Source organism: Lontra canadensis, unplaced genomic scaffold, assembly GCF_010015895.1.
Source record: "Lontra canadensis isolate GAN:19392208 unplaced genomic scaffold, GSC_riverotter_1.0 scaffold88, whole genome shotgun sequence".
In the NCBI taxonomy this organism is placed as follows: domain Eukaryota; kingdom Metazoa; phylum Chordata; class Mammalia; order Carnivora; family Mustelidae; genus Lontra; species Lontra canadensis.
The window spans coordinates 3,724,892-3,741,682 of record NW_022631082.1 but is presented as its reverse complement, the minus strand read 5'-3'; the positions used below and the strand labels follow the sequence as shown (position 1 = coordinate 3,741,682).

Here is a 16,791-nt window from a genome sequence, read left to right as displayed (position 1 = left end):
TATTAGTTTAGAGCCCACTAATGGCTTCCCAGAGCTTAGGCCTAAGGACCACGCCCTGGCTCCCGGCCCTGGCCCAGGGCTGAGGACTGCTCCTGGCTGCTGTCCAGGATGGGAAGTACCTTGCTAAGCTCATCGACCTGCCTTCTCCTGAGAGGTCGTCGGCGCCCTGGCTCAGGAAGAAACAGTCTAGAGAGGGGAGGCTGAGTGTATCCACCTGCCAGTGCGGGCACGGGCTGGCAAGACTTGGGCCGTCGGGGGCAAAGCCCTCAAGGAGGCCTCGGGCGGCAGAGACTGGCCGCGGAGTCCAGAACTGGCTCTGCAGGGTGAGGGTGGGGCGTAGGCCCGGGCCTGGAGCCCAGCTGCCCCACCCCCTACACCAGCCAATCGGGGGGGGGGGGATGGGGGACTGGGCCCAGGGCCAGGGCACCACTGGGCAGGCGGTCCCTACGGGCACCTGGGCAGCAGGAAAGAGGCTCAGACCACGACGTACAAACACAGGCTATGTTGGGGGAGGCGGGGTGGGGGCCAGGGCGGGTCAGTCCTCCTTCAGGCTCCCGAACACGGCGGCTGGCACACTCTGCTGCTCCAGCCGCACCTCTGGGGAAGGGGGGAGGCGGGGAGGACACAGTCACTCCAGGAGGGACGGTCCTGCCCCTGCCTCCCGCAAACTGCCCCGCCTGGCAGGCCCCTTACCATTGGGCTCCAGGTCCATCTCGTCGTCGTCCTCGTCCTCGCCCAGCTCAATCTCCTCGGGGTTGGCCTGCTGGGCCAGCTCGGCCAGCTCTTCCCGGGAGGCGTCGCTCCTGGAGGCAGGGAGCAATCAGGGAGGGGGGCCACGTGGCTCGGCCTCCCCGGCCCCTCCCCTCTCGAAGAAGAGCCAGCTCACCCCCCCGGCCCCCCACCCTTACCTCACGAACAGGATCTTGCTCTGGGCCCGTGGGGGCTGGTCCCGCTCGGCCTCAGCCGCCAGCTGCTCCGCCCGCTGTTCCAGCAGCTTCATGTCGTCCATGCCGCTCTGCCCGGGGGCCAGGTCAGACACTGGGAGCGGGAGCGTGTGGTCAGACAGCTTCGGGGGGTCCTGCCCTCCCCACAACCACACCAGCCCCCACCGCAGCCCACGGGCCCACCTCGCTCTGGGTGCTGCTGGGTGCCCCAAGCTGTCTGAGGATGCAGCCCGCAGGGAGTTCCCAGGCTCCGGTGGGGAAGGCGGAGGTGACCCCCAGAGCTCCCAGCCCAGAAGGTCCAGGACGCACAGGGGGCAGAGGCCGGGCTGATGGGGCCTGGCCAGGGAAAGGGGGAGCCGCGGCTGCTCACCAGTGCCCGTGGCGCTGCCCGACACCTTGAGCATCTGCGAGGCCATGAAGTTGACCTGAGTGTTGTACGTGGCCTGCACGCTACGGCGAATCCGTAGCATCTCCCGGATGGTGTCCTCGTTGCCGTGCCGGACCTCGAAGTCCTTCCACGTCTGCCAGAAAGCCCCGGTGGTCTGGGGAGGGTGGGCGGCAGGTGTGTGAGCGGGCCGGCTTGGCTGCAGCGCCCCACTGCCCACCCACCAGGCTCTCCCCCTACCCGGGGGTCACAGATCTGGGAGCAGAAGCTGTAGATGGCGCGCGCCCGGTCGATCTCGCCAAGCCGGCACTCCATGTCCGCGAAGCGCAGGCACATCTCCCGGGCGTGCTCGTCCGACAGCACCTGCCAGGCGCACAGGGGTGGGCATCAGCGGGGTCCCCACACCCAGGGCCGGCCTCGAGTGCCCCCAGCCACCCCCATGGGGCACCTCGATGGCCTTCTGGTAGATGCCGCGGGTGTGGGTGACGCCGTAGATCTCGGCTGCGCGCTTGATGTAGATGTTGAACATGTCGTACTGCTGGGCGGGCTCCACGGCCCTGGTGGCGCGCTCGTACACGGCCATGGCGTGCCGGGCCAGGCCCCACTCCTCCTCCAGCTGCGCGTACAGCAGGTAGAGCGCTGCGACGGGAGGACGGCGGGTCAGAGGCTGGAGCCCAGCCTGGGGCGCCCTGCCCGGCCCTGCCCGGCTCTGCCCGCCTACTCTTGGCATATTTGGGAGGGCAGCCATCCAGCGCCTGTTCGAAGAGGTCCCGCGCGCGCTCCAGCTTGCGGCCCCCATAGCGGGCAATGAACTTGGTCAGGTAGGTGCTCCAGATGTCTGACACGTTGGGCCACTTGAACAGCGAGATGCCACGCTCGTACGCCTGCCCCAAGAGAGGAAGTCATGTGCCGGAAGGCAGGGGGGAGCGCGCCTGCCGCCTGGGCTGCCGGGAGCCTGCCCCCCATCTCCCTTGGGCTGAGCAAGGTGGCCTTTCCCTAGTGCCCCCTCCTGACTAGCGCGATGCCGTCGAAAAGGCCCGTATGCCTCCCTCAACAAACTGCAAAGTCCCCAACAACCAGGCAGGACTAGGACTCACCAAGTCACCAGGAGGTACCATTATGGGCCGGGGAGCTGGGGGCTTGGGGGGGCCTCAGCTCTGCAGACACTGGAGCCCAGAGCCCCACACGGAGGCTCACACACCCAGGCCAAGGGGCAGGGCCCGCGTCACTCAGGCTGGGGGTGGCCCGTGCACTGTGTACCACCTCCCCAGCTGTGTCCGGTCTCCCAAACCTGTCACGCAGCCAGGTGGGGTGTCCCTGAGTGCACATGTGCAGACCTACAACCTGGGCCTGGGCTGTGGAGCGGGAACAGCCCCCACACACCCACACCAACCCCTGCCCCGTAAACACGGAAGCAGGACTCGGGGCCTCTGAAGGGGTGAACAGGGTCCCCCCAAATCCTGCCAAAGCCATACCCCCAGGACCTCAGAATGGAACTGTACTTAGAGATGAGGTGTTTAAAAAGGAAACGAGCATGAAGTCACTATAGTGGCCCTAATCCAAGAACTGGGGTCCTTATGAGGAGAAGCACAGACACACACACAGCGACGACCATGGGAGGCCACGGGGAGAAGATGGCTGCCTGTGCGACAAGGACAGAGACCTCAAGCGAAACCAGCCCCGCCGACACCACAATCCAAGATTTCCAGCCTCTGGGACTAAGATGACACGTCTCGGTTGTTTAAGTTTCCTGGTCTGTGATACCCCGTTAGGACAGCGAGAGAACACAACACAGTGCTCGAGGCTCTGAAGCAAACATGCTGTCATCTGGGACCCCCAGATCAGCCCTGCTCACCTTGAAGCTCTCCTCGAAGTACTTGTGCTCCTCCAGGAACATGGCGTAGTTGATGACGATCTGGGGCGTGGCGATGCGCAAGTCCAGGATGCGGTCATATACGGCCTTGGTGGACTGAGGGGCAAGGGCGGGTTGGAGCAAGTCCCGGGGCAGAGTCCGCAGCCCCGTGTCCCCCCTTCTTCCCCCTGCAACAGGCACGTGGCCACACAGCTCACCTGGAAGGTACCCAGGCTCTCCTCTAGGTCGGCGAGCATCGACCACACCTTCAGCGACTTGTACACACGGTTCTGCACGGGCTCCGAGCCGTCGAAGTACTCGGCACGGCGGGCGGGCAGTGCGGTGGCCTTCTGCAGGGAGCCAGCGGCGGATGCGGGGGCTTAGGAGTGTCCTGGGTCCGGCCATGCGGCCCCACACACTCCACGGCCCACCCCAAGCCCGGGCTTGTGTCTACCCGCAGCAGCCGCAAGGCCTGGTCGTAGTTCTCGTGCCGGAGCTCCAGCTCGCCACACTCGCACCACACGCTGGCCAGGTCGTCCACCTGCTTGAAGCTCACCTTGGTGGCCTTCTCCAGGATGATGCGGGCCTGCCAGGGTGCAGAGAGGGCAGGCTGAGACCCTGCCCGCTCGCCCCCCCCACAACGAGGGTGCACATGGATACACTCGTGCAAACGTGACCGTGTCTAGGCCTCCTGCATCCTCTGGCCAAGGACGCATACACACACACACACACACACACACACACACACACACAATGTACAAATGGCACAGCACTCACATCGTCCAGCTGCCCGTTGTCCTCGTAAAACTTGGCAAATGCGACCCACAGCGTGTGGGGCTTGCCCGTCGCCTTGAAAGGGTCCACCGTCTGCACAGCCTCCGTGTACGTGTTGATGATCTGGTGGGAGAGATCGAGTCAGGTGAGACAGTCGGGCCCCCGGTGGGTGGGGGGGCGGGGGTCGTGCAGCCGAGGTGAGGGACCGTCACGCACCTCCCGGGGGCGGCCCTGATGCAGGGCCACGCGCTTGTGCCACTCGTGCACGTGGTGCGGGTTCTGGCGCAGCAAGACGCTGTTGAGCAGCAGGGGACGGCGGCCGATGAGCTGCTCGAAGCGGGCCAGCCGCAGCTCCAGGTCCACGTCGTCTGGGCTCCGTGACACGGGTCGGGGAGCACGAGTGAGGGCCTCGGCACACAGCCACCCTGCTCCCCAGACCCCACCGCGTGCCCTGGGCTTGGCGGACTCAGCCCACTGGCCACCCCAGCCGGAGCCATATACGTCATCCCGGTTACTCGCCAAGGTCCCACGTGCCCTGGCCACCTGGCCGGCCTCCCTCCCCCAATCCCTGCCGGCCCCCGACGGCCCTAAGACACACCTCTCCCCTGCCCCTGCTGCTCAGGACCCTCGGGGCCCTCGGGCCAGCCAGCCCAGGCCTCCCCTCCTTGCCAGCTCAGGACGACTGCCGGCAGCTCACCGTCCTCCTCCCGCCCCAGTTCCGAGGCGGTCTCCATCTTGGCTGCGATCATGCTCTCTTCGAACTGTGCATAGCTGTCAAACACCTGCGTGAAGTCGCGCACGGTCATCACGGTCCGGATGGCCTCCTCATACACATCTCGGGCCTGCGGGCATGGGAGGGTGGAAGGAAAGTGCTGGCAGGGGAGGCACAGGTGCCCACTCACATGAACACAGGGAAGCCAACAGCACGGCCCTGGCAGTGGTCCCGAGCCGGGATCGCCCCGCTCTGTCAGGCTCTGAGTGGCGACGGGACAGCCATGATGAGCTGTCCCCTGACCCCCGCCCCACCAGAGTGCTCTGGGGCCCCCACTCCTCCCCAGGAAACTGACGGTGATGCTCTCTTGTGCAAAGTGAATGACGCTCAAGGGAAACGTGTGTAAGGTGCCCGATACCCAGTGAGACTCGTGAGGTGACCAACCCCCGTGCCCCAAGGTCCATGCCGCAGGGACCCTGGCCTCGGCTCAGCCATGAAGGGCCCCGCCGTGGCTGTGGAGCACCCCTCGTGCCAGCCCGGCCCCACTTCTGAAGCTCATGTTCTCCTCATCACTCCTGCCCCCTCCCCCAGCTTGGGCCCCATCTCTCTACCCAGCCCTGGCTGGTCGTCCCATGGCCGCCGCCTGGCCACTGGCCACTGGCCCCAGAGCCTCCTGGCTGGTCTCCTGCCATGGGCCTCAGCCTATGGCCGGCCAGGGGCTAAAATGCAGAGCTGGTCCTGCCTCTGTCCCGCTCACGATGGGCCGGTGGCTCCCCTCCACACAGCCCAGCCAGCCCCATCTCGGCCCGCAGAGCTCTCCCTTTCCTTGCCTTCGCCAGCCTCCCCTCTGCTCCAGCTCTACTCCCCTCTGCTCCTTCCTCCCCGAGGCCCCCAACAACCCTGGCCAGCCCCTCCAGGGACTTGTCAGAGGCCCAGGCACCCCCTGCACCCCGGGCGTGCCACCCCACTGACAAGCAAGCGGACAGGGACACGGAAAGGAAGGCTAACTCTTTGGGAGTGACCCTCACGCCAGGCACCTGTGTGGCACCGGACTCCTCACAGGTGAGGGAGCAACTGTCATTCTCACTTTGCAAATAAGGACGCCCAGGCTTGGTGGGTTCAAGGCCACCCAGCCAGGAAGGACTCAGGTCTGGCCAACCCCAAGGCAGGCGTGCATGCCAGCAGGATGTGCCCCGTGTGCACAAACGGTGTGCCTGCATGCTGCGCCCACACATGCCCGCCTGCATCCCCTGAATGCCACGCGCTGGAGGGACCACCCCCTCCCCGCATCGGCCACCGGGCCCGCTCACCTTTTCAAAGTGGCCGCTGCGGATGTAGTAGTCAGCCAGTGAGCACCAGAGCTTGCCCAGCTGGTCCGTGAAGCGGGTGAGGCCCCCGCGGATGATGGCGTCCACGTTGAGCGACTGCACCTTGTCCGGGTTCTGGGAGATGAGGTCACAGAGCTCGTGCCACAGCTGCAGCGCCAGAAGAAGTCTCAGCTGGGTTCCCCACAGGAGCAAGCCCTCCTGCCCTGCCCCCATCCCCCCACAGGCCCACCTGGTAGTTGGACTTGCCGGCCTTGGACACGAAGCGCTCGTCGTTGACCACGGTGGCCAGGCGCTGCGCGGCCTCGTCCAGCCGGTCGCTGGACTTGAGGTACTCGATGTACTCCTCCGCGCTCTCGGGGCTGAGCTGCGCAGCGACCGGCCCCATCAGCAGTCGGGGGCCGAGGAGCCACACCACGACACCCCCTCCCCATCGGCGGCTCCGGGTCAGCCAGCCACCACTGTCCCGGTCAAGAGCCAGCCCTGCCAACCCTGCCTCAGCCACCCCTGTCCAACCTGGGTCCCACCAGTGAGGCCTCAGCCACACTGAATCCAAGTCTGGAATGGAATCAGGCTGGGCCCCACTGGTCCAAGGCCAGCCCCGACTGCTCCGGCTTCAACAGCAACGGAACAGGCTGCACCCTCCAGGCCTTGCTTTTCACCACAACCCGCCCTACGTGGCCAGAGGGCGCTGTGTTAAGAGTTACGTGGTATATGATAGTCGCTAGAAGTTTAAGAAAGCCACACACCATCCGCACCCGGTTTCTACCTAGACACACTCCCATAGCCATTAATCTCGCATTCCCTGCCCTCCCGTGGTGGCCATTCTCCTGGTTTACGTGGTCAGCTCAGGGGCATCTGTCTGCCCGGTGGGACCAAACACCTCCACGTGCAGAGACTGTCCCTGCCACCTGTCCCAGGACGTGTCTCGATACCGGACACACAGCAGTTAGTAGCAAATGTGTGGAAAATAAACAAACTGCTGACAAAATCTGTCTCAGGAAGCCTTCTCCCCACTTCCTGCCCCGTGACATCGTGCCAGGGGCTAGCGACCAGGGAACCAGTTCTGGGGGCCTCCTGACGCGGGGCAGTGCCCCTCCCGCCTACCTTGAGGAAGCGCCGATAGCCCCGCACGGCCGTCTCGGGCAGCGGGTGGGAGCGCAGGAAGCGCAGGTACAGGGGCCAGATTCGGGAGTGCTGGGTGATGGGCAGGGCCCGGAGGGCACGGTCAAACGTGCGGCGCGTGTGCGTGACGCGGCCCTGGTCCATGAGGAACTGGCAGTAGTCCAGCCACAGACGGGGCATCTGGCGGCGCGGGGCAGAGGCGCGCGGTGAGCCCAGAACTCCCTCCTCCACGGCCAAGTCGAGCTCAAGGGCAAGTCTACCAAGGTGGCAGGACTCCGATCCCCCCACTCTGCCCATGGCCGGGGACCAGGGCCCCCACCCCCAGTTCCCCCGCCCCGCCCGGCCTCCGCCCTCCCCACCTTGTGCATGAACACGAAGGCCCTCTCGTGGCAGTTGTTGACGTCCTCGTAGGCAGGGTCAGTGACACAGCGGTGCTTCACCTGCGCCCGGCGGGCCTTCAGGTATCGGTACCACAGTTTGTAGCTGGGGAAGCAGACGGGGGCGGCCGACGACCGGTCAGCCTTACAGACTCCACCCGCTCCACCCCTGCGCCCTGCCCCCCCCACGAAGCAACTGCTGGGAGAAGGGGCCTGAGGAAGGACAAGTCCCTGCAACGGGGTGGGGGAGGGGAGATGTGCTGACCCGTGGGGGGATGGCTACTTAGTGCCAGAACGAGAGCCCCGGGGACCTCCGGGCCAGTTCGGGAGGACAGGGCGGGGGTGGGGGCTGCGGCGGGTCACACCTGCACGGCAGCAGCTTTAGCGCCCGCTCATACAGCTGGTTGAGCCTGGGCTTCGGGGCACCTTGTTTGAACTCAATGTATCGGAGCCAGCACTTGACAGAGAATTGGTTCCGCATGATCTCCTCCTCATAGGGGAGATCCTCTTCTTCCTGCGGGAGCCAGGGAATGGGGAGGAGAGAGACCTGCCCTCAGAGCCTGCTCCTAGGTCCCCCTGCTCATCGGAGCCAGGTCACCAGACACCCAGATCCTAGGGCTCAGCTCCGCGTTTTACTCCTCGGAATCCCAGCAGCCCCCATCTGACCCGGTCATCAGACCCCTCAATTAGGGTTCGAGGTCAGGCTCAAGACTGTCCCCCAGACACCACTCTTTTGGACTTCCGGATCGAGCCACCCACTCCCTGGCCCAGATCACCGGATTCCTTAAACTCCTGGGTCCAATGCCAGACCTCGCTCGGAGCTGGACACCAAGCCGTGACTCCAAACAACGTGTCTCTTCCCGAACACCAGGCCTCTGACATCTCGGGCTCCCACTAGCCAGAGCGGAGCTCAACTCTGCCCCAGAACTTGGGTAAGTTGAACTACGAATAAGGAAACCTCACCTGGAGTGGAATGGGGAAGCCCTGAAGGGGGAACTCTCACGCCTACCATCTCTTTGTCAACTGCAGAAGCCCCACAGGAAGATTTTCTCCTTGCCTGGCAACAGCCCAGAAACTGCCAGAACTCAGTCAACGAGAAGCCATCACCACCCCCGGAATATCCCTTTCTTCTAAGAGACTTTCCTTCAAAGTAGCCCCTCTCAGCTGACTTTTTCTCTATAAAGTGACAGTCCTCTCTGTTCTTCAGACTTGCCTTTGGTTTTACCAGAGCCTGCACACCCTTGTTTAAAATTCCTCTGCCAGGGGCGCCTGGGTGGCTCCGTGGACTAAAGCCTCTGCCTTCGGTTCAGGTCATGATCCCAGAGTCCTGGGATCGAGCCCCGCATCGGGCTCTCTGCTGAGCTGGGAGCCTGCGTCCCCCTCTCTCTCGGCCTGCCTCTCTGCCTACTTGTGATCTCTGTCTGTCAAATAAATAAATAAAATCTTTTTTAAAAAATAAAGTAAAAAAATAAATAAAGTAAAAAAATAAATAAAATTTCTCTGCCACTCTTAAGTAAACCCATTTTGCTGGTAACATAACTATTGGTTTTATTTCCAGGCTCGACAGGAGCTAAACCTTTACCTCCAGAGAGGTACGGACCGCCACCAAGCCTCACCAACACTGAACACCAAAACCCTGGGGAAGAGGCCAGGCCTCAATAGGGACACCTCACAGATGCTGCGGATTCAGCTCCAAACAACCACAACACAGGGAGTATCACAACGCGGCAAGTGAATTTTCTGGTTTCCTAGTGCACATAAAAGTTATACTCATGCTGTGCTGTAGTCTATTAAGCGTGCAATGGCATTATGTCTAAAAAATCACATCTTGGTGAAAAAATACTTTCTTGCTCAAAAAATGCTAACCCGAGCTTTCAGTGAGTTGAGATCTTTTTGCTGGTGGAGGGTCTCGCCTCCGTGGGGACAGCTGCTGACTGATCAGGGTGGGGGCTGCTGAAGGCTGGGGTGGCTGTGGCAATTTCTTTAAAAAAAAAAAAAAAGAGAGAGAGAGAGAATGGTTTACCACATCAGTTGAATCGTTCCTGCATGAACGACTTTTCTGCAGTATGGGATTCAGCTTGACAGCGTTTTGCCCACAGCAGGACTTCCTTCCAAACTGCAATCAGTCCTCTCAAACTGCTGCTTTGTCAACTGAGTTTCTGTCACATGCTAAAAGCTCTGTAGTCGGGGCATCTGGGTGGGTCAGTGGGTGGGGCCTCTGCCTTCTGCTCAGGTCGTGATCTCCGTGTCCTGGGATCCGGCTCTCTGCTCAGCAGGGAGCCTGCTTCTCTCTCTCTCTGCCTGCCTTTCTGCCTACTTGTGATCTCTCTCCCCGTCAAATAATTTTTTTTAAAAAATAAAAAAAAAAGAATAAAAACTCTGTTGTCATTTCAACAATCTTCATGGCATCTTTGCTGGTAGATTCCATTTCAAGAAACCCCCTTCTTTGCTCCTCCATAAGAAGTAACGCACTCCTCCCCCATTCAAATTTTAACATAATACCGCAGCAAGGCAGTCCTGTTGTCAGGCTCCACTTCTAATTCTGGTTCTCTTGCTGTTTCCACCACATCTGCGGTTGCTTCCTCCCCTGAAGGCTGGAACCCCCACAAGAGTCATCGTGAGGGCTGGAGTCAACTACTTCCAAAATCCTGTTCAGGTTGATACTTTGACCTCTTCTCGTGCATCAGAATGCTCCTAATGGCATTTCAAATGGTGAAGCCTTTCCAGAAGGTTTTCAATTTGCTTTTCCCAGATCTATCAGAGTAATTGCCGTCTCTGGCAGCAATACTCCCATGAAACATGTTTCTTAAATAATAAGACTTGAAAACTGAAATTACCCTTTCGGTCCGTGCACTACAGAACAGATGTTACGTTAGCAGGCACGAAAACAACATTCACCTCGCACAGCCCTGTCAGAGTTCCTGGGTGATCAGGTACACTGTTAGTGAGCAGTCATTTTTGGGAAGCAATCTTCACTTTCTGGGCCGTAGCTCTCAACATTGGGGCTCAAAATATTTGGTAAACAGTGTTGTAAACAGATATGCCATCATCTAAGCTTTGTTGTTCCAATTACACAGCACCGAGTAGGTTTAGCTTAATTCTTAAGGGCCCTAGGATTTTTAGAACAGCAAACAAGCACCAGCTTCGGCTTAAAATCAGCAGCAGCATTAGCCTCTAACGACAGAGTCTGCCTGTCCTTTGAAGCGCTGAAGCCGGGCACTGACTTCTTCTCCTCTCTAGCTATTTAAGTTCTAAATGGCATCTTCTTCCTAGAGGAGACTTTTCCATTTATATTAAAAGTCTGTTTGGGGTGCCTGGGTGGCTCGGTTGGTTAGGCGCCTGACTCCTGATGTCAGCTCAGGTCTTGATCTCAGGGTTGTGAGAAAATAATAATAATAATAAATTTAAAAGTCTGTTTCACGTACTCACCTTCATTAATTATCTTAACTCTTTTTTTTAAGATTTTATTTATTTGCGAGAGAGCATGTGCGTGCACGCACACACATGTGCACTCGCACACAAGCAGGGGCAGCAGCAGAGGGAGGAGAAGGAGGCTCTCCGCGGAGCAGGAAGCTGGGCACGGGGCTTGATCCCAGAACCCAGGGATCATGACCCGAGCTGAAGACCGACACTTAAACCAACTGAGCCACCCAGGCGCCCCTCAACTAGATCTTCTTCTTTTTTTTTTTTTTTTAAAGATTTGATTTATTTGAGAGACAGTGAGAGAAAGAGAGAGAGAGAAAGAGCAAGAGCAGGGGGAGGGAGAGGGAGAAGCAGACTCTTCACTGAGCATGGAGCCTGATGTGGGGCTCAATCCCAGGACCCTGGGATCATGAGCTGAACCTAAGGCAGACGCTTAACCAACTGAGCCACACAGGTGCCCCTAGATCTTCTTCTTCTTCTTTTTTTTTAATTCCTTTTTTAAAAAAGATTTTATTTATTTATTTGACAGATACAGAGAGATTACAAGTAGGCAGAGAGACGGGCAGAGAGAGGGTCAGAGAGAGGGGGAAGTGGGCTCCCTGCGAAGCAGACAGCCTGATTTGGGGCTCCATCCCAGGACCCTGGGATCACGACCTGAGCTGAAGGCAGAGGCGTAACCCACTGAGCCACCCAGGCGCCCCTCCCCTAGATCTTCTGATTAACTTGCTACAGATCCTACATTGGCATTCCCTGCTTCACTTCGCACTTCTGTTACGGAGATGGCTTCTTTCCTTAAACCTCATGAACCAACCTCTGTTAGCTTCAAACTTGTCTCCTGGAGCTCCCTCACCTCCCTCAGCCTTTGTAGAACCAAAGAGTTAGGCTTTGCTCTGAATCAGATTTTGGATTAAGGGGGTGTTGTGCCTGGTTTGATCTTCTACCCAGACCACTAAAACTTTCTCTGTAACAGCAATAAGGCTGTTTCACCTTTTTATCATTCATGTGTTTACTGGAGCAGCACTTCTAATTTTCTTCAAGAACTTTTCCTTTGCATTCCCCACTTGGCTGTTCGGTCGGTGCAAGAGGCCCTGCTTTCAGCCTATCTCAGCTTCCAACATGCCTTCCTCATCAACCTTAATCATTTCTAGCTTCTGACTTCAAGTGAGAGACGTGACTCTTCCCTTCACTGGAACACTGAGAAGCTGCTGTAAGGTTATTAACTGGTCTAATTTCAATATTGTCACATCTCAGGGAGTAGGGACAGAGACAGGCAACAGCCCATGAAGCTGTCAGAACACCTACATTTATTAACTTTCCCTTTTATTTGGTGTGGCTCCTGGTTCCCCAAAACGAAACTAATGGAAAAGTTTGAAATACTGTGAGAATTACCAAAACGTGACACAGAGACAAGAAGTTAGAAAATGCAAGCCTTCCAAAAAGCAAAAAAGAAAAAGAGAGAGAGAGAAAGAAGAAAGAAAACAAAGATCTCCTGCAATAACTGTGAAGCACAGTCAAAGGACATGTGTCAGTGCCCCAGATACCAAGTCTTGGACTCTTAAGGATCCCACTGGCCATCGCCTGACCAGCTCCACATCTGACTCCAGATCTCGGAATCCAGACACCAATCCTTTATTCCAGAAACTACAAGGCTCAGGGCCAGACCCAGGCCGTTACTCAGGACACCAAAACTTTACCACAGAAACCAGAGCCCTGGCTTTGGGTCACTATCCTCTACTCCAGACACCAAGATCTCTATAAGATTTCGCTCTGCGACCCACCCCTCTCCCGGCGCGCTCCCATTTCCACCGGAGGCCCGGGTCCCCTGGCCCTGAACTTCGACAGCAGCTCTTCACTCAGACCACCTGGACTCCGGCACCAGAACTTGGCTCCTGGCAGCCCGGCCCGCACGCCCTGCTCTCGCGTGGACAGAATTTGGCCGACACCCCCGGCCGCCAGACCCCGAACCTCTGAAGCATTCAAGCCCTCTGCTCTCACACGGGCCACCCCCGGCCCCGCCGCGGACTCACGAAAACGAGGTCCGGCCGCTCGGACCGGGAAAGACGCGCCATCACCACCATCTTCCTGGCTCTCCAGCTACGGGCAGGAGTCGCGTTATAATGACGCCTCCTGCGGACGGCCCGCTCCCCGGGGCCAGACCTATTTCCTATTGGTTGAACCTTTACCGACCCCACGGACCGCGTTTGTTGACTTTCGCTTAGAAGGCGCCGGCGACCGGAAGCAGAGTAGAGACGCCCGAATATGACGTCATCACGAAACTCGTCTACCAATCAGCTTCAGTAATGGAAGCAACGAAGGCCCAATGAGCTGAAGTTTTGCTGGAGGGTTGACTTTGGGCGGAAGCGGCTTTGTAGCCTAGGAGAAGCGAGATGGGGGTGAAGCTGGAGGTGTTTCGGGTCAGTGAGCTTTGCAGCGGGTGGACAGTTGGACTCCCCCGGGCACTGAGGAGGAGGCTTTGGAGGGGAGGGGACTCCAGGAAAGAGGGCAATGTGGGGAGAGAGCTTCTGAGTTTTGAGAGGGATCTTTAAGTTTGGAAGCGCAGCGGAGGGGGGGGGGGCTGGTGGGCGGCGGGGCGTCCGAGAGGAGTGATGTGGGAAAAGGGCTCCAGGAAGGAAGGCTCCAGACCCTGCGGAAGCTCATGGGCTCCGGGTGGTTGTGCGTTTCTGATAGACCCCTGTGTTTAGGGGAATCGATTGCAGGTAATGAGGATTCCAGGGTCTGAAGATGCTCCAGGGATCTAACGGACGGGTGGGTAATGAGGTCTCACGAAGATGCCTTTGATTTAGTACGGGATTTTGTACTCTGAGTCAGGGGTCTTTCCGCGCTCGCGTGTGTACGTACGTGTGTGTGTGTGTGTGTGTGTCTTTGAGGGGGCGTTTACCCAAACTTGGAGGAGGCTTTGAGGTCTCCTAAATTATTATTACTAGAGGTCTAGGCTCTAAGGTGTGAGGCTTCTGTGCCCGTGGTGGGAGTTCTGCGGTTCTTAGGGACCCTGAGGACGCACTCCGGTCTCCGTGGGAGGATGGTCCTCCAGTCTCTGAGCAACCTGTGCGTGTTGTGGAAGAGCTTTAATCCCTGGCTCTGTTCATTCACCTCCTGCCCTTCCAGATGACACTCTACCTCACCTTCCCTGTGGCTATGTTCTGGATCGCCAATCAGGCCGAATGGTTTGAAGAGTATGTCATACAGCGTAAGGTGGGCACAGGGAGAGTATTCATGGGTTCGTGCCAGGGCTGGGGGAGAGAATGGGGCACCAACCTGGTGGGGACCAGTGTCTGCCTCCCACCAGCCAACCCTGCCCTGGGCGGGGGGCTCCGGAGGCTCCTGGCTCATGCTTCCAGCTGCTATTTTGTCCCCACAGAGGGAGCTGTGGCCACCTGAGAGGGAAGACCAGGTAAGTAACATACTCTTCTTTCCCCTAAAGGGACAGAGGTGCCTGGATCCCTGTGGCCGTGATGGGTTTGAATGAAGATTTTGCTCTCAGTCCTGAGGAAAGAGAACTGAGAGCAGAGGGGTGTATAGTTTCTTTCTTGCCCTTTTCCTGAAAGGTGAAGCTAATCCCACTTGGACCCTCGCTGTAATTGGTGCAGGGCTTCCAGCATAGACGCTGAACTCTGAGGCTGTGGCCTGGGGGAGTAAGGGGGTGAAGGGAAGGGGGTCCAGGCCCCTGAGGTGTGTGTCCTCCTCCTCTCCCATTCCACCCCCCCTTTCCACCCCCCAGCGCCAGGAGCTAGAAGAATTCAAAGAGAAGATACGGAAGCAGCGGGAGGAGAAGCTCCTTCGTGCTGCCCAGCAGAGGTCCTGAATCCTAGCCCGTCCATCCAAGAAAATACACATACACGGTTTCTTGTTTCTTGTGGAAGTGTTTTATTGTCTGTTTTCAGGGGCCAAGCAGGGCCCAGGATGGCTCAGGCCTTCATGGGGCTTGTGTCTGGGGTTGGGGGCTGCTGTTCCGACGGAAGCTGAGAGCAGTCGGGTCTTGAGGGGTGAGGAGAGGTTGGGGGCTGAGCGTCCCGGCTCGTTTCTGCACTCCGTCCTGTGGATGAAGAGGGGTCAGCCAGAGGGAGGGATCACGGGCAGTGCCAGCCGAAGCTGACCCAGACATTGGGAGACAGTGCCTGTGTGCCACCTCCTGCCGTTCACCGGGTTGCCATCCCCCGGCTTCTACGTACATGAGTTACTCCTTTAGTTACCTCCTGAGTTACCACCTTTAGGGCGGTATTTGGGGTCTTGATCAGAACCCGGGATACATGTGCATATGTGTGTCATAGACACACACTAGTGTATGGAGGTGTGGGTCCCATGTATAAACTCAGATGCCCTCTTCCTCGGAGGTGTCTTCCCAGGAAGGGGGTCTGCTCATTCTTTCTTCCCTGAAACCCTGAGACAGGCAGGGGCCGTGAGTTCCAGCCACGGCTCTGACAGTCACATGCCCCCGGCCCGACCTTGGGCCCCTCTCGGCCCTGTCTGGGCCTTTGTCGTCCCACCCAAAGTTGGGTATCCAATTGGCCAGGATCCTGTGCCTGGCATGGACCCAGGGTGGCACTTTTACTAGGCACTTACACCTAAGGGGCACATCGGGGCTAGACATGAGAGTGAGGAAGGCTCCATTTACTCCTGGCTGGGGGTGGGAGGCAGGGTCAGAGCGCTCAGCCTAGCAGGTCTCTGCTCAGCTCCAGCGGCATGTCACCTACCTTGGGGCCTATGGGCTGGAAGCCAGGCAGGCTGCTGACTGTCACACGCTGGTCATCCATACGGCGGCCCTGGGTGCTGGCCAGCATGTCCATGAGACTGTCCATCTCGGGTGCAGGGCCACTCTCTGCGTTAAGCAGAGGCGTGCGGGGATGAATGTGTATACGCTGACTCCAGGGGACACAGCCGGAGCCCCCAACCCGCTCCTCCGCCCCCACTCATTCTCTAGGAAGCGCGCTGGCCTCTCCCTCCCATCCCTTGCCCAGTGTTCCCATTTGCAGCTTGCTTTCTCAGACTCTTGCCCACAGGCCCTCCAGATGGCCACTCTCCCTGGATCCCTATGCCCTGCCCCGTTCATGCCCCCAAACATCACACCAGTCCCACCCTACCCCCTGCCCCTGTGCCCGTGCTCACGGCTCTCAGAAGTCGGACCCGGCCCTGCCTGCAGCAAGCACCGCTGCTCCTCCATCCGGTCGCCCTGTACGTGGCTCAGCAGGTTGAAGAAGCCTTCCTGGTCTGGAGAGCCAGCCTGGGGGACAGACACACTCAGTCTAGCTGGCCTCTCAGCGGGGGAACCCCTCCCCTCCCCTCCCCTCCTCGGCGCTCACCATGGTCCCTGCCGATGTGCTGTTCTGCAGAGCCGCTCAGAATGAGACCTGAGCCTCCTTCCCAATCCCGGCCCCCACCCCAGGGGTCCCGCCAGCGGGGCCACTCCACGTGGTGCTGCCTCCAGGGAGAGGCTACCGGTGCCAGCATCCTGACGTCCTAAATTGGGGCCTGACTGCAGGGTGGCCTGGGGGCTGGGATGTGACCCAGGGAAACATACCAAGGGCTGCTCCCGAATCCCAGCATCCCCCACCTCCCAGGGGTTAACACTAAGAGCCCTGACCTCTGCCCTGGGGCTGGGCTAGGCCCTTGGACCCCCAGGCCCACCAGCACTTCCTTGGGCAGCAACTGGGTCAGGGGTCCCAGGAGACTTGCTTGCTAATTAGGTGCCCTACAAACCAATTAGTCTTGTCATTCACAGGCCCTTGAGTTAGGGATGTGTGGGGTGGGATCTGCTTACCTTGACACAGGGAGCCGAGGTCCCGTCCACCTTCTCTTCCTGGTCCATCATCGTCCCCGCTCCCCTCCCCTGGGTCCCGTCCACTTCTCTGCTAACCT

At 59.2% G+C, this 16,791-nt stretch overlaps 3 protein-coding genes across 5 annotated transcripts; 1 reads left to right on the top strand and 2 right to left on the bottom strand.

The window, feature by feature from the left end:
- Positions 1-487: 487 nt before the first annotated feature.
- XAB2 (XPA binding protein 2) lies at positions 488-12,995 on the bottom strand. The gene is made up of 19 exons (XM_032883858.1): positions 12,945-12,995; positions 7,860-8,008; positions 7,477-7,600; positions 7,100-7,297; positions 6,225-6,359; positions 5,978-6,142; positions 4,653-4,797; positions 4,172-4,323; positions 3,959-4,078; positions 3,636-3,767; positions 3,400-3,531; positions 3,185-3,298; positions 2,051-2,213; positions 1,778-1,968; positions 1,570-1,692; positions 1,315-1,486; positions 909-1,038; positions 694-803; positions 488-597 (listed from the first exon to the last, which is right to left on the bottom strand). The coding sequence occupies exons 1-19, from the start codon at positions 12,993-12,995 to the stop codon at positions 536-538; spliced, it is 2,568 nt and encodes an 855-aa protein (XP_032739749.1). The 3' UTR covers positions 488-535.
- Positions 12,996-13,238: 243 nt separating this feature from the next.
- Positions 13,239-14,792, top strand: LOC116883022 (protein PET100 homolog, mitochondrial). 2 transcript variants are annotated; one of them, XM_032883862.1, is made up of 4 exons: positions 13,239-13,331; positions 14,044-14,130; positions 14,297-14,329; positions 14,657-14,792. In XM_032883862.1, exons 1-4 carry the CDS (start codon positions 13,305-13,307, stop codon positions 14,738-14,740), a joined length of 231 nt encoding a protein of 76 aa, XP_032739753.1. In that variant the 5' UTR covers positions 13,239-13,304; the 3' UTR covers positions 14,741-14,792. The 2 variants fall into 2 exon arrangements, with proteins under 2 accessions (XP_032739753.1, XP_032739754.1); XM_032883863.1 differs by lacking the exon at positions 13,239-13,331 and adding an exon at positions 13,571-13,683.
- Positions 14,784-16,752, bottom strand: PCP2 (Purkinje cell protein 2). Of its 2 annotated transcripts, none has more exons than XM_032883859.1 (4): positions 16,694-16,752; positions 16,042-16,156; positions 15,630-15,754; positions 14,784-14,971 (listed from the first exon to the last, which is right to left on the bottom strand). In XM_032883859.1, exons 1-4 carry the CDS (start codon positions 16,742-16,744, stop codon positions 14,852-14,854), a joined length of 411 nt encoding a protein of 136 aa, XP_032739750.1. In that variant the 5' UTR covers positions 16,745-16,752; the 3' UTR covers positions 14,784-14,851. The 2 variants fall into 2 exon arrangements, with proteins under 2 accessions (XP_032739750.1, XP_032739752.1); XM_032883861.1 differs by lacking the exon at positions 16,694-16,752 and adding an exon at positions 16,236-16,310.
- Positions 16,753-16,791: the final 39 nt, after the last annotated feature.

Coding starts and splice junctions, on each gene's coding strand:
- XAB2 (XM_032883858.1), bottom strand. CDS start 12,995: ATGGTGGTGATGGCGCGTCTTTCCCGGTCCGAGCGGCCGGACCTCGTT. Junction 1,487..1,569: donor CCCAGATCTGTGACCCCCGG/GTAGGGGGAGAG, acceptor CACCCTCCCCAG/ACCACCGGGGCTTTCTGGCA. Junction 598..693: donor GATGGACCTGGAGCCCAATG/GTAAGGGGCCTG, acceptor CCCCTTCCCCAG/AGGTGCGGCTGGAGCAGCAG.
- LOC116883022 (XM_032883862.1), top strand. CDS start 13,305: ATGGGGGTGAAGCTGGAGGTGTTTCGG. Junction 13,332..14,043: donor TGAAGCTGGAGGTGTTTCGG/GTCAGTGAGCTT, acceptor CTGCCCTTCCAG/ATGACACTCTACCTCACCTT. Junction 14,330..14,656: donor CACCTGAGAGGGAAGACCAG/GTAAGTAACATA, acceptor TCCACCCCCCAG/CGCCAGGAGCTAGAAGAATT.
- PCP2 (XM_032883859.1), bottom strand. CDS start 16,744: ATGATGGACCAGGAAGAGAAGGTGGACGGGACCTCGGCTCCCTGTGTC. Junction 16,157..16,693: donor CCTCGGCTCCCTGTGTCAAG/GTAAGCAGATCC, acceptor TCTGTCCCCCAG/GCTGGCTCTCCAGACCAGGA. Junction 14,972..15,629: donor TCCAGCCCATAGGCCCCAAG/GTAGGTGACATG, acceptor CTTCATCCACAG/GACGGAGTGCAGAAACGAGC.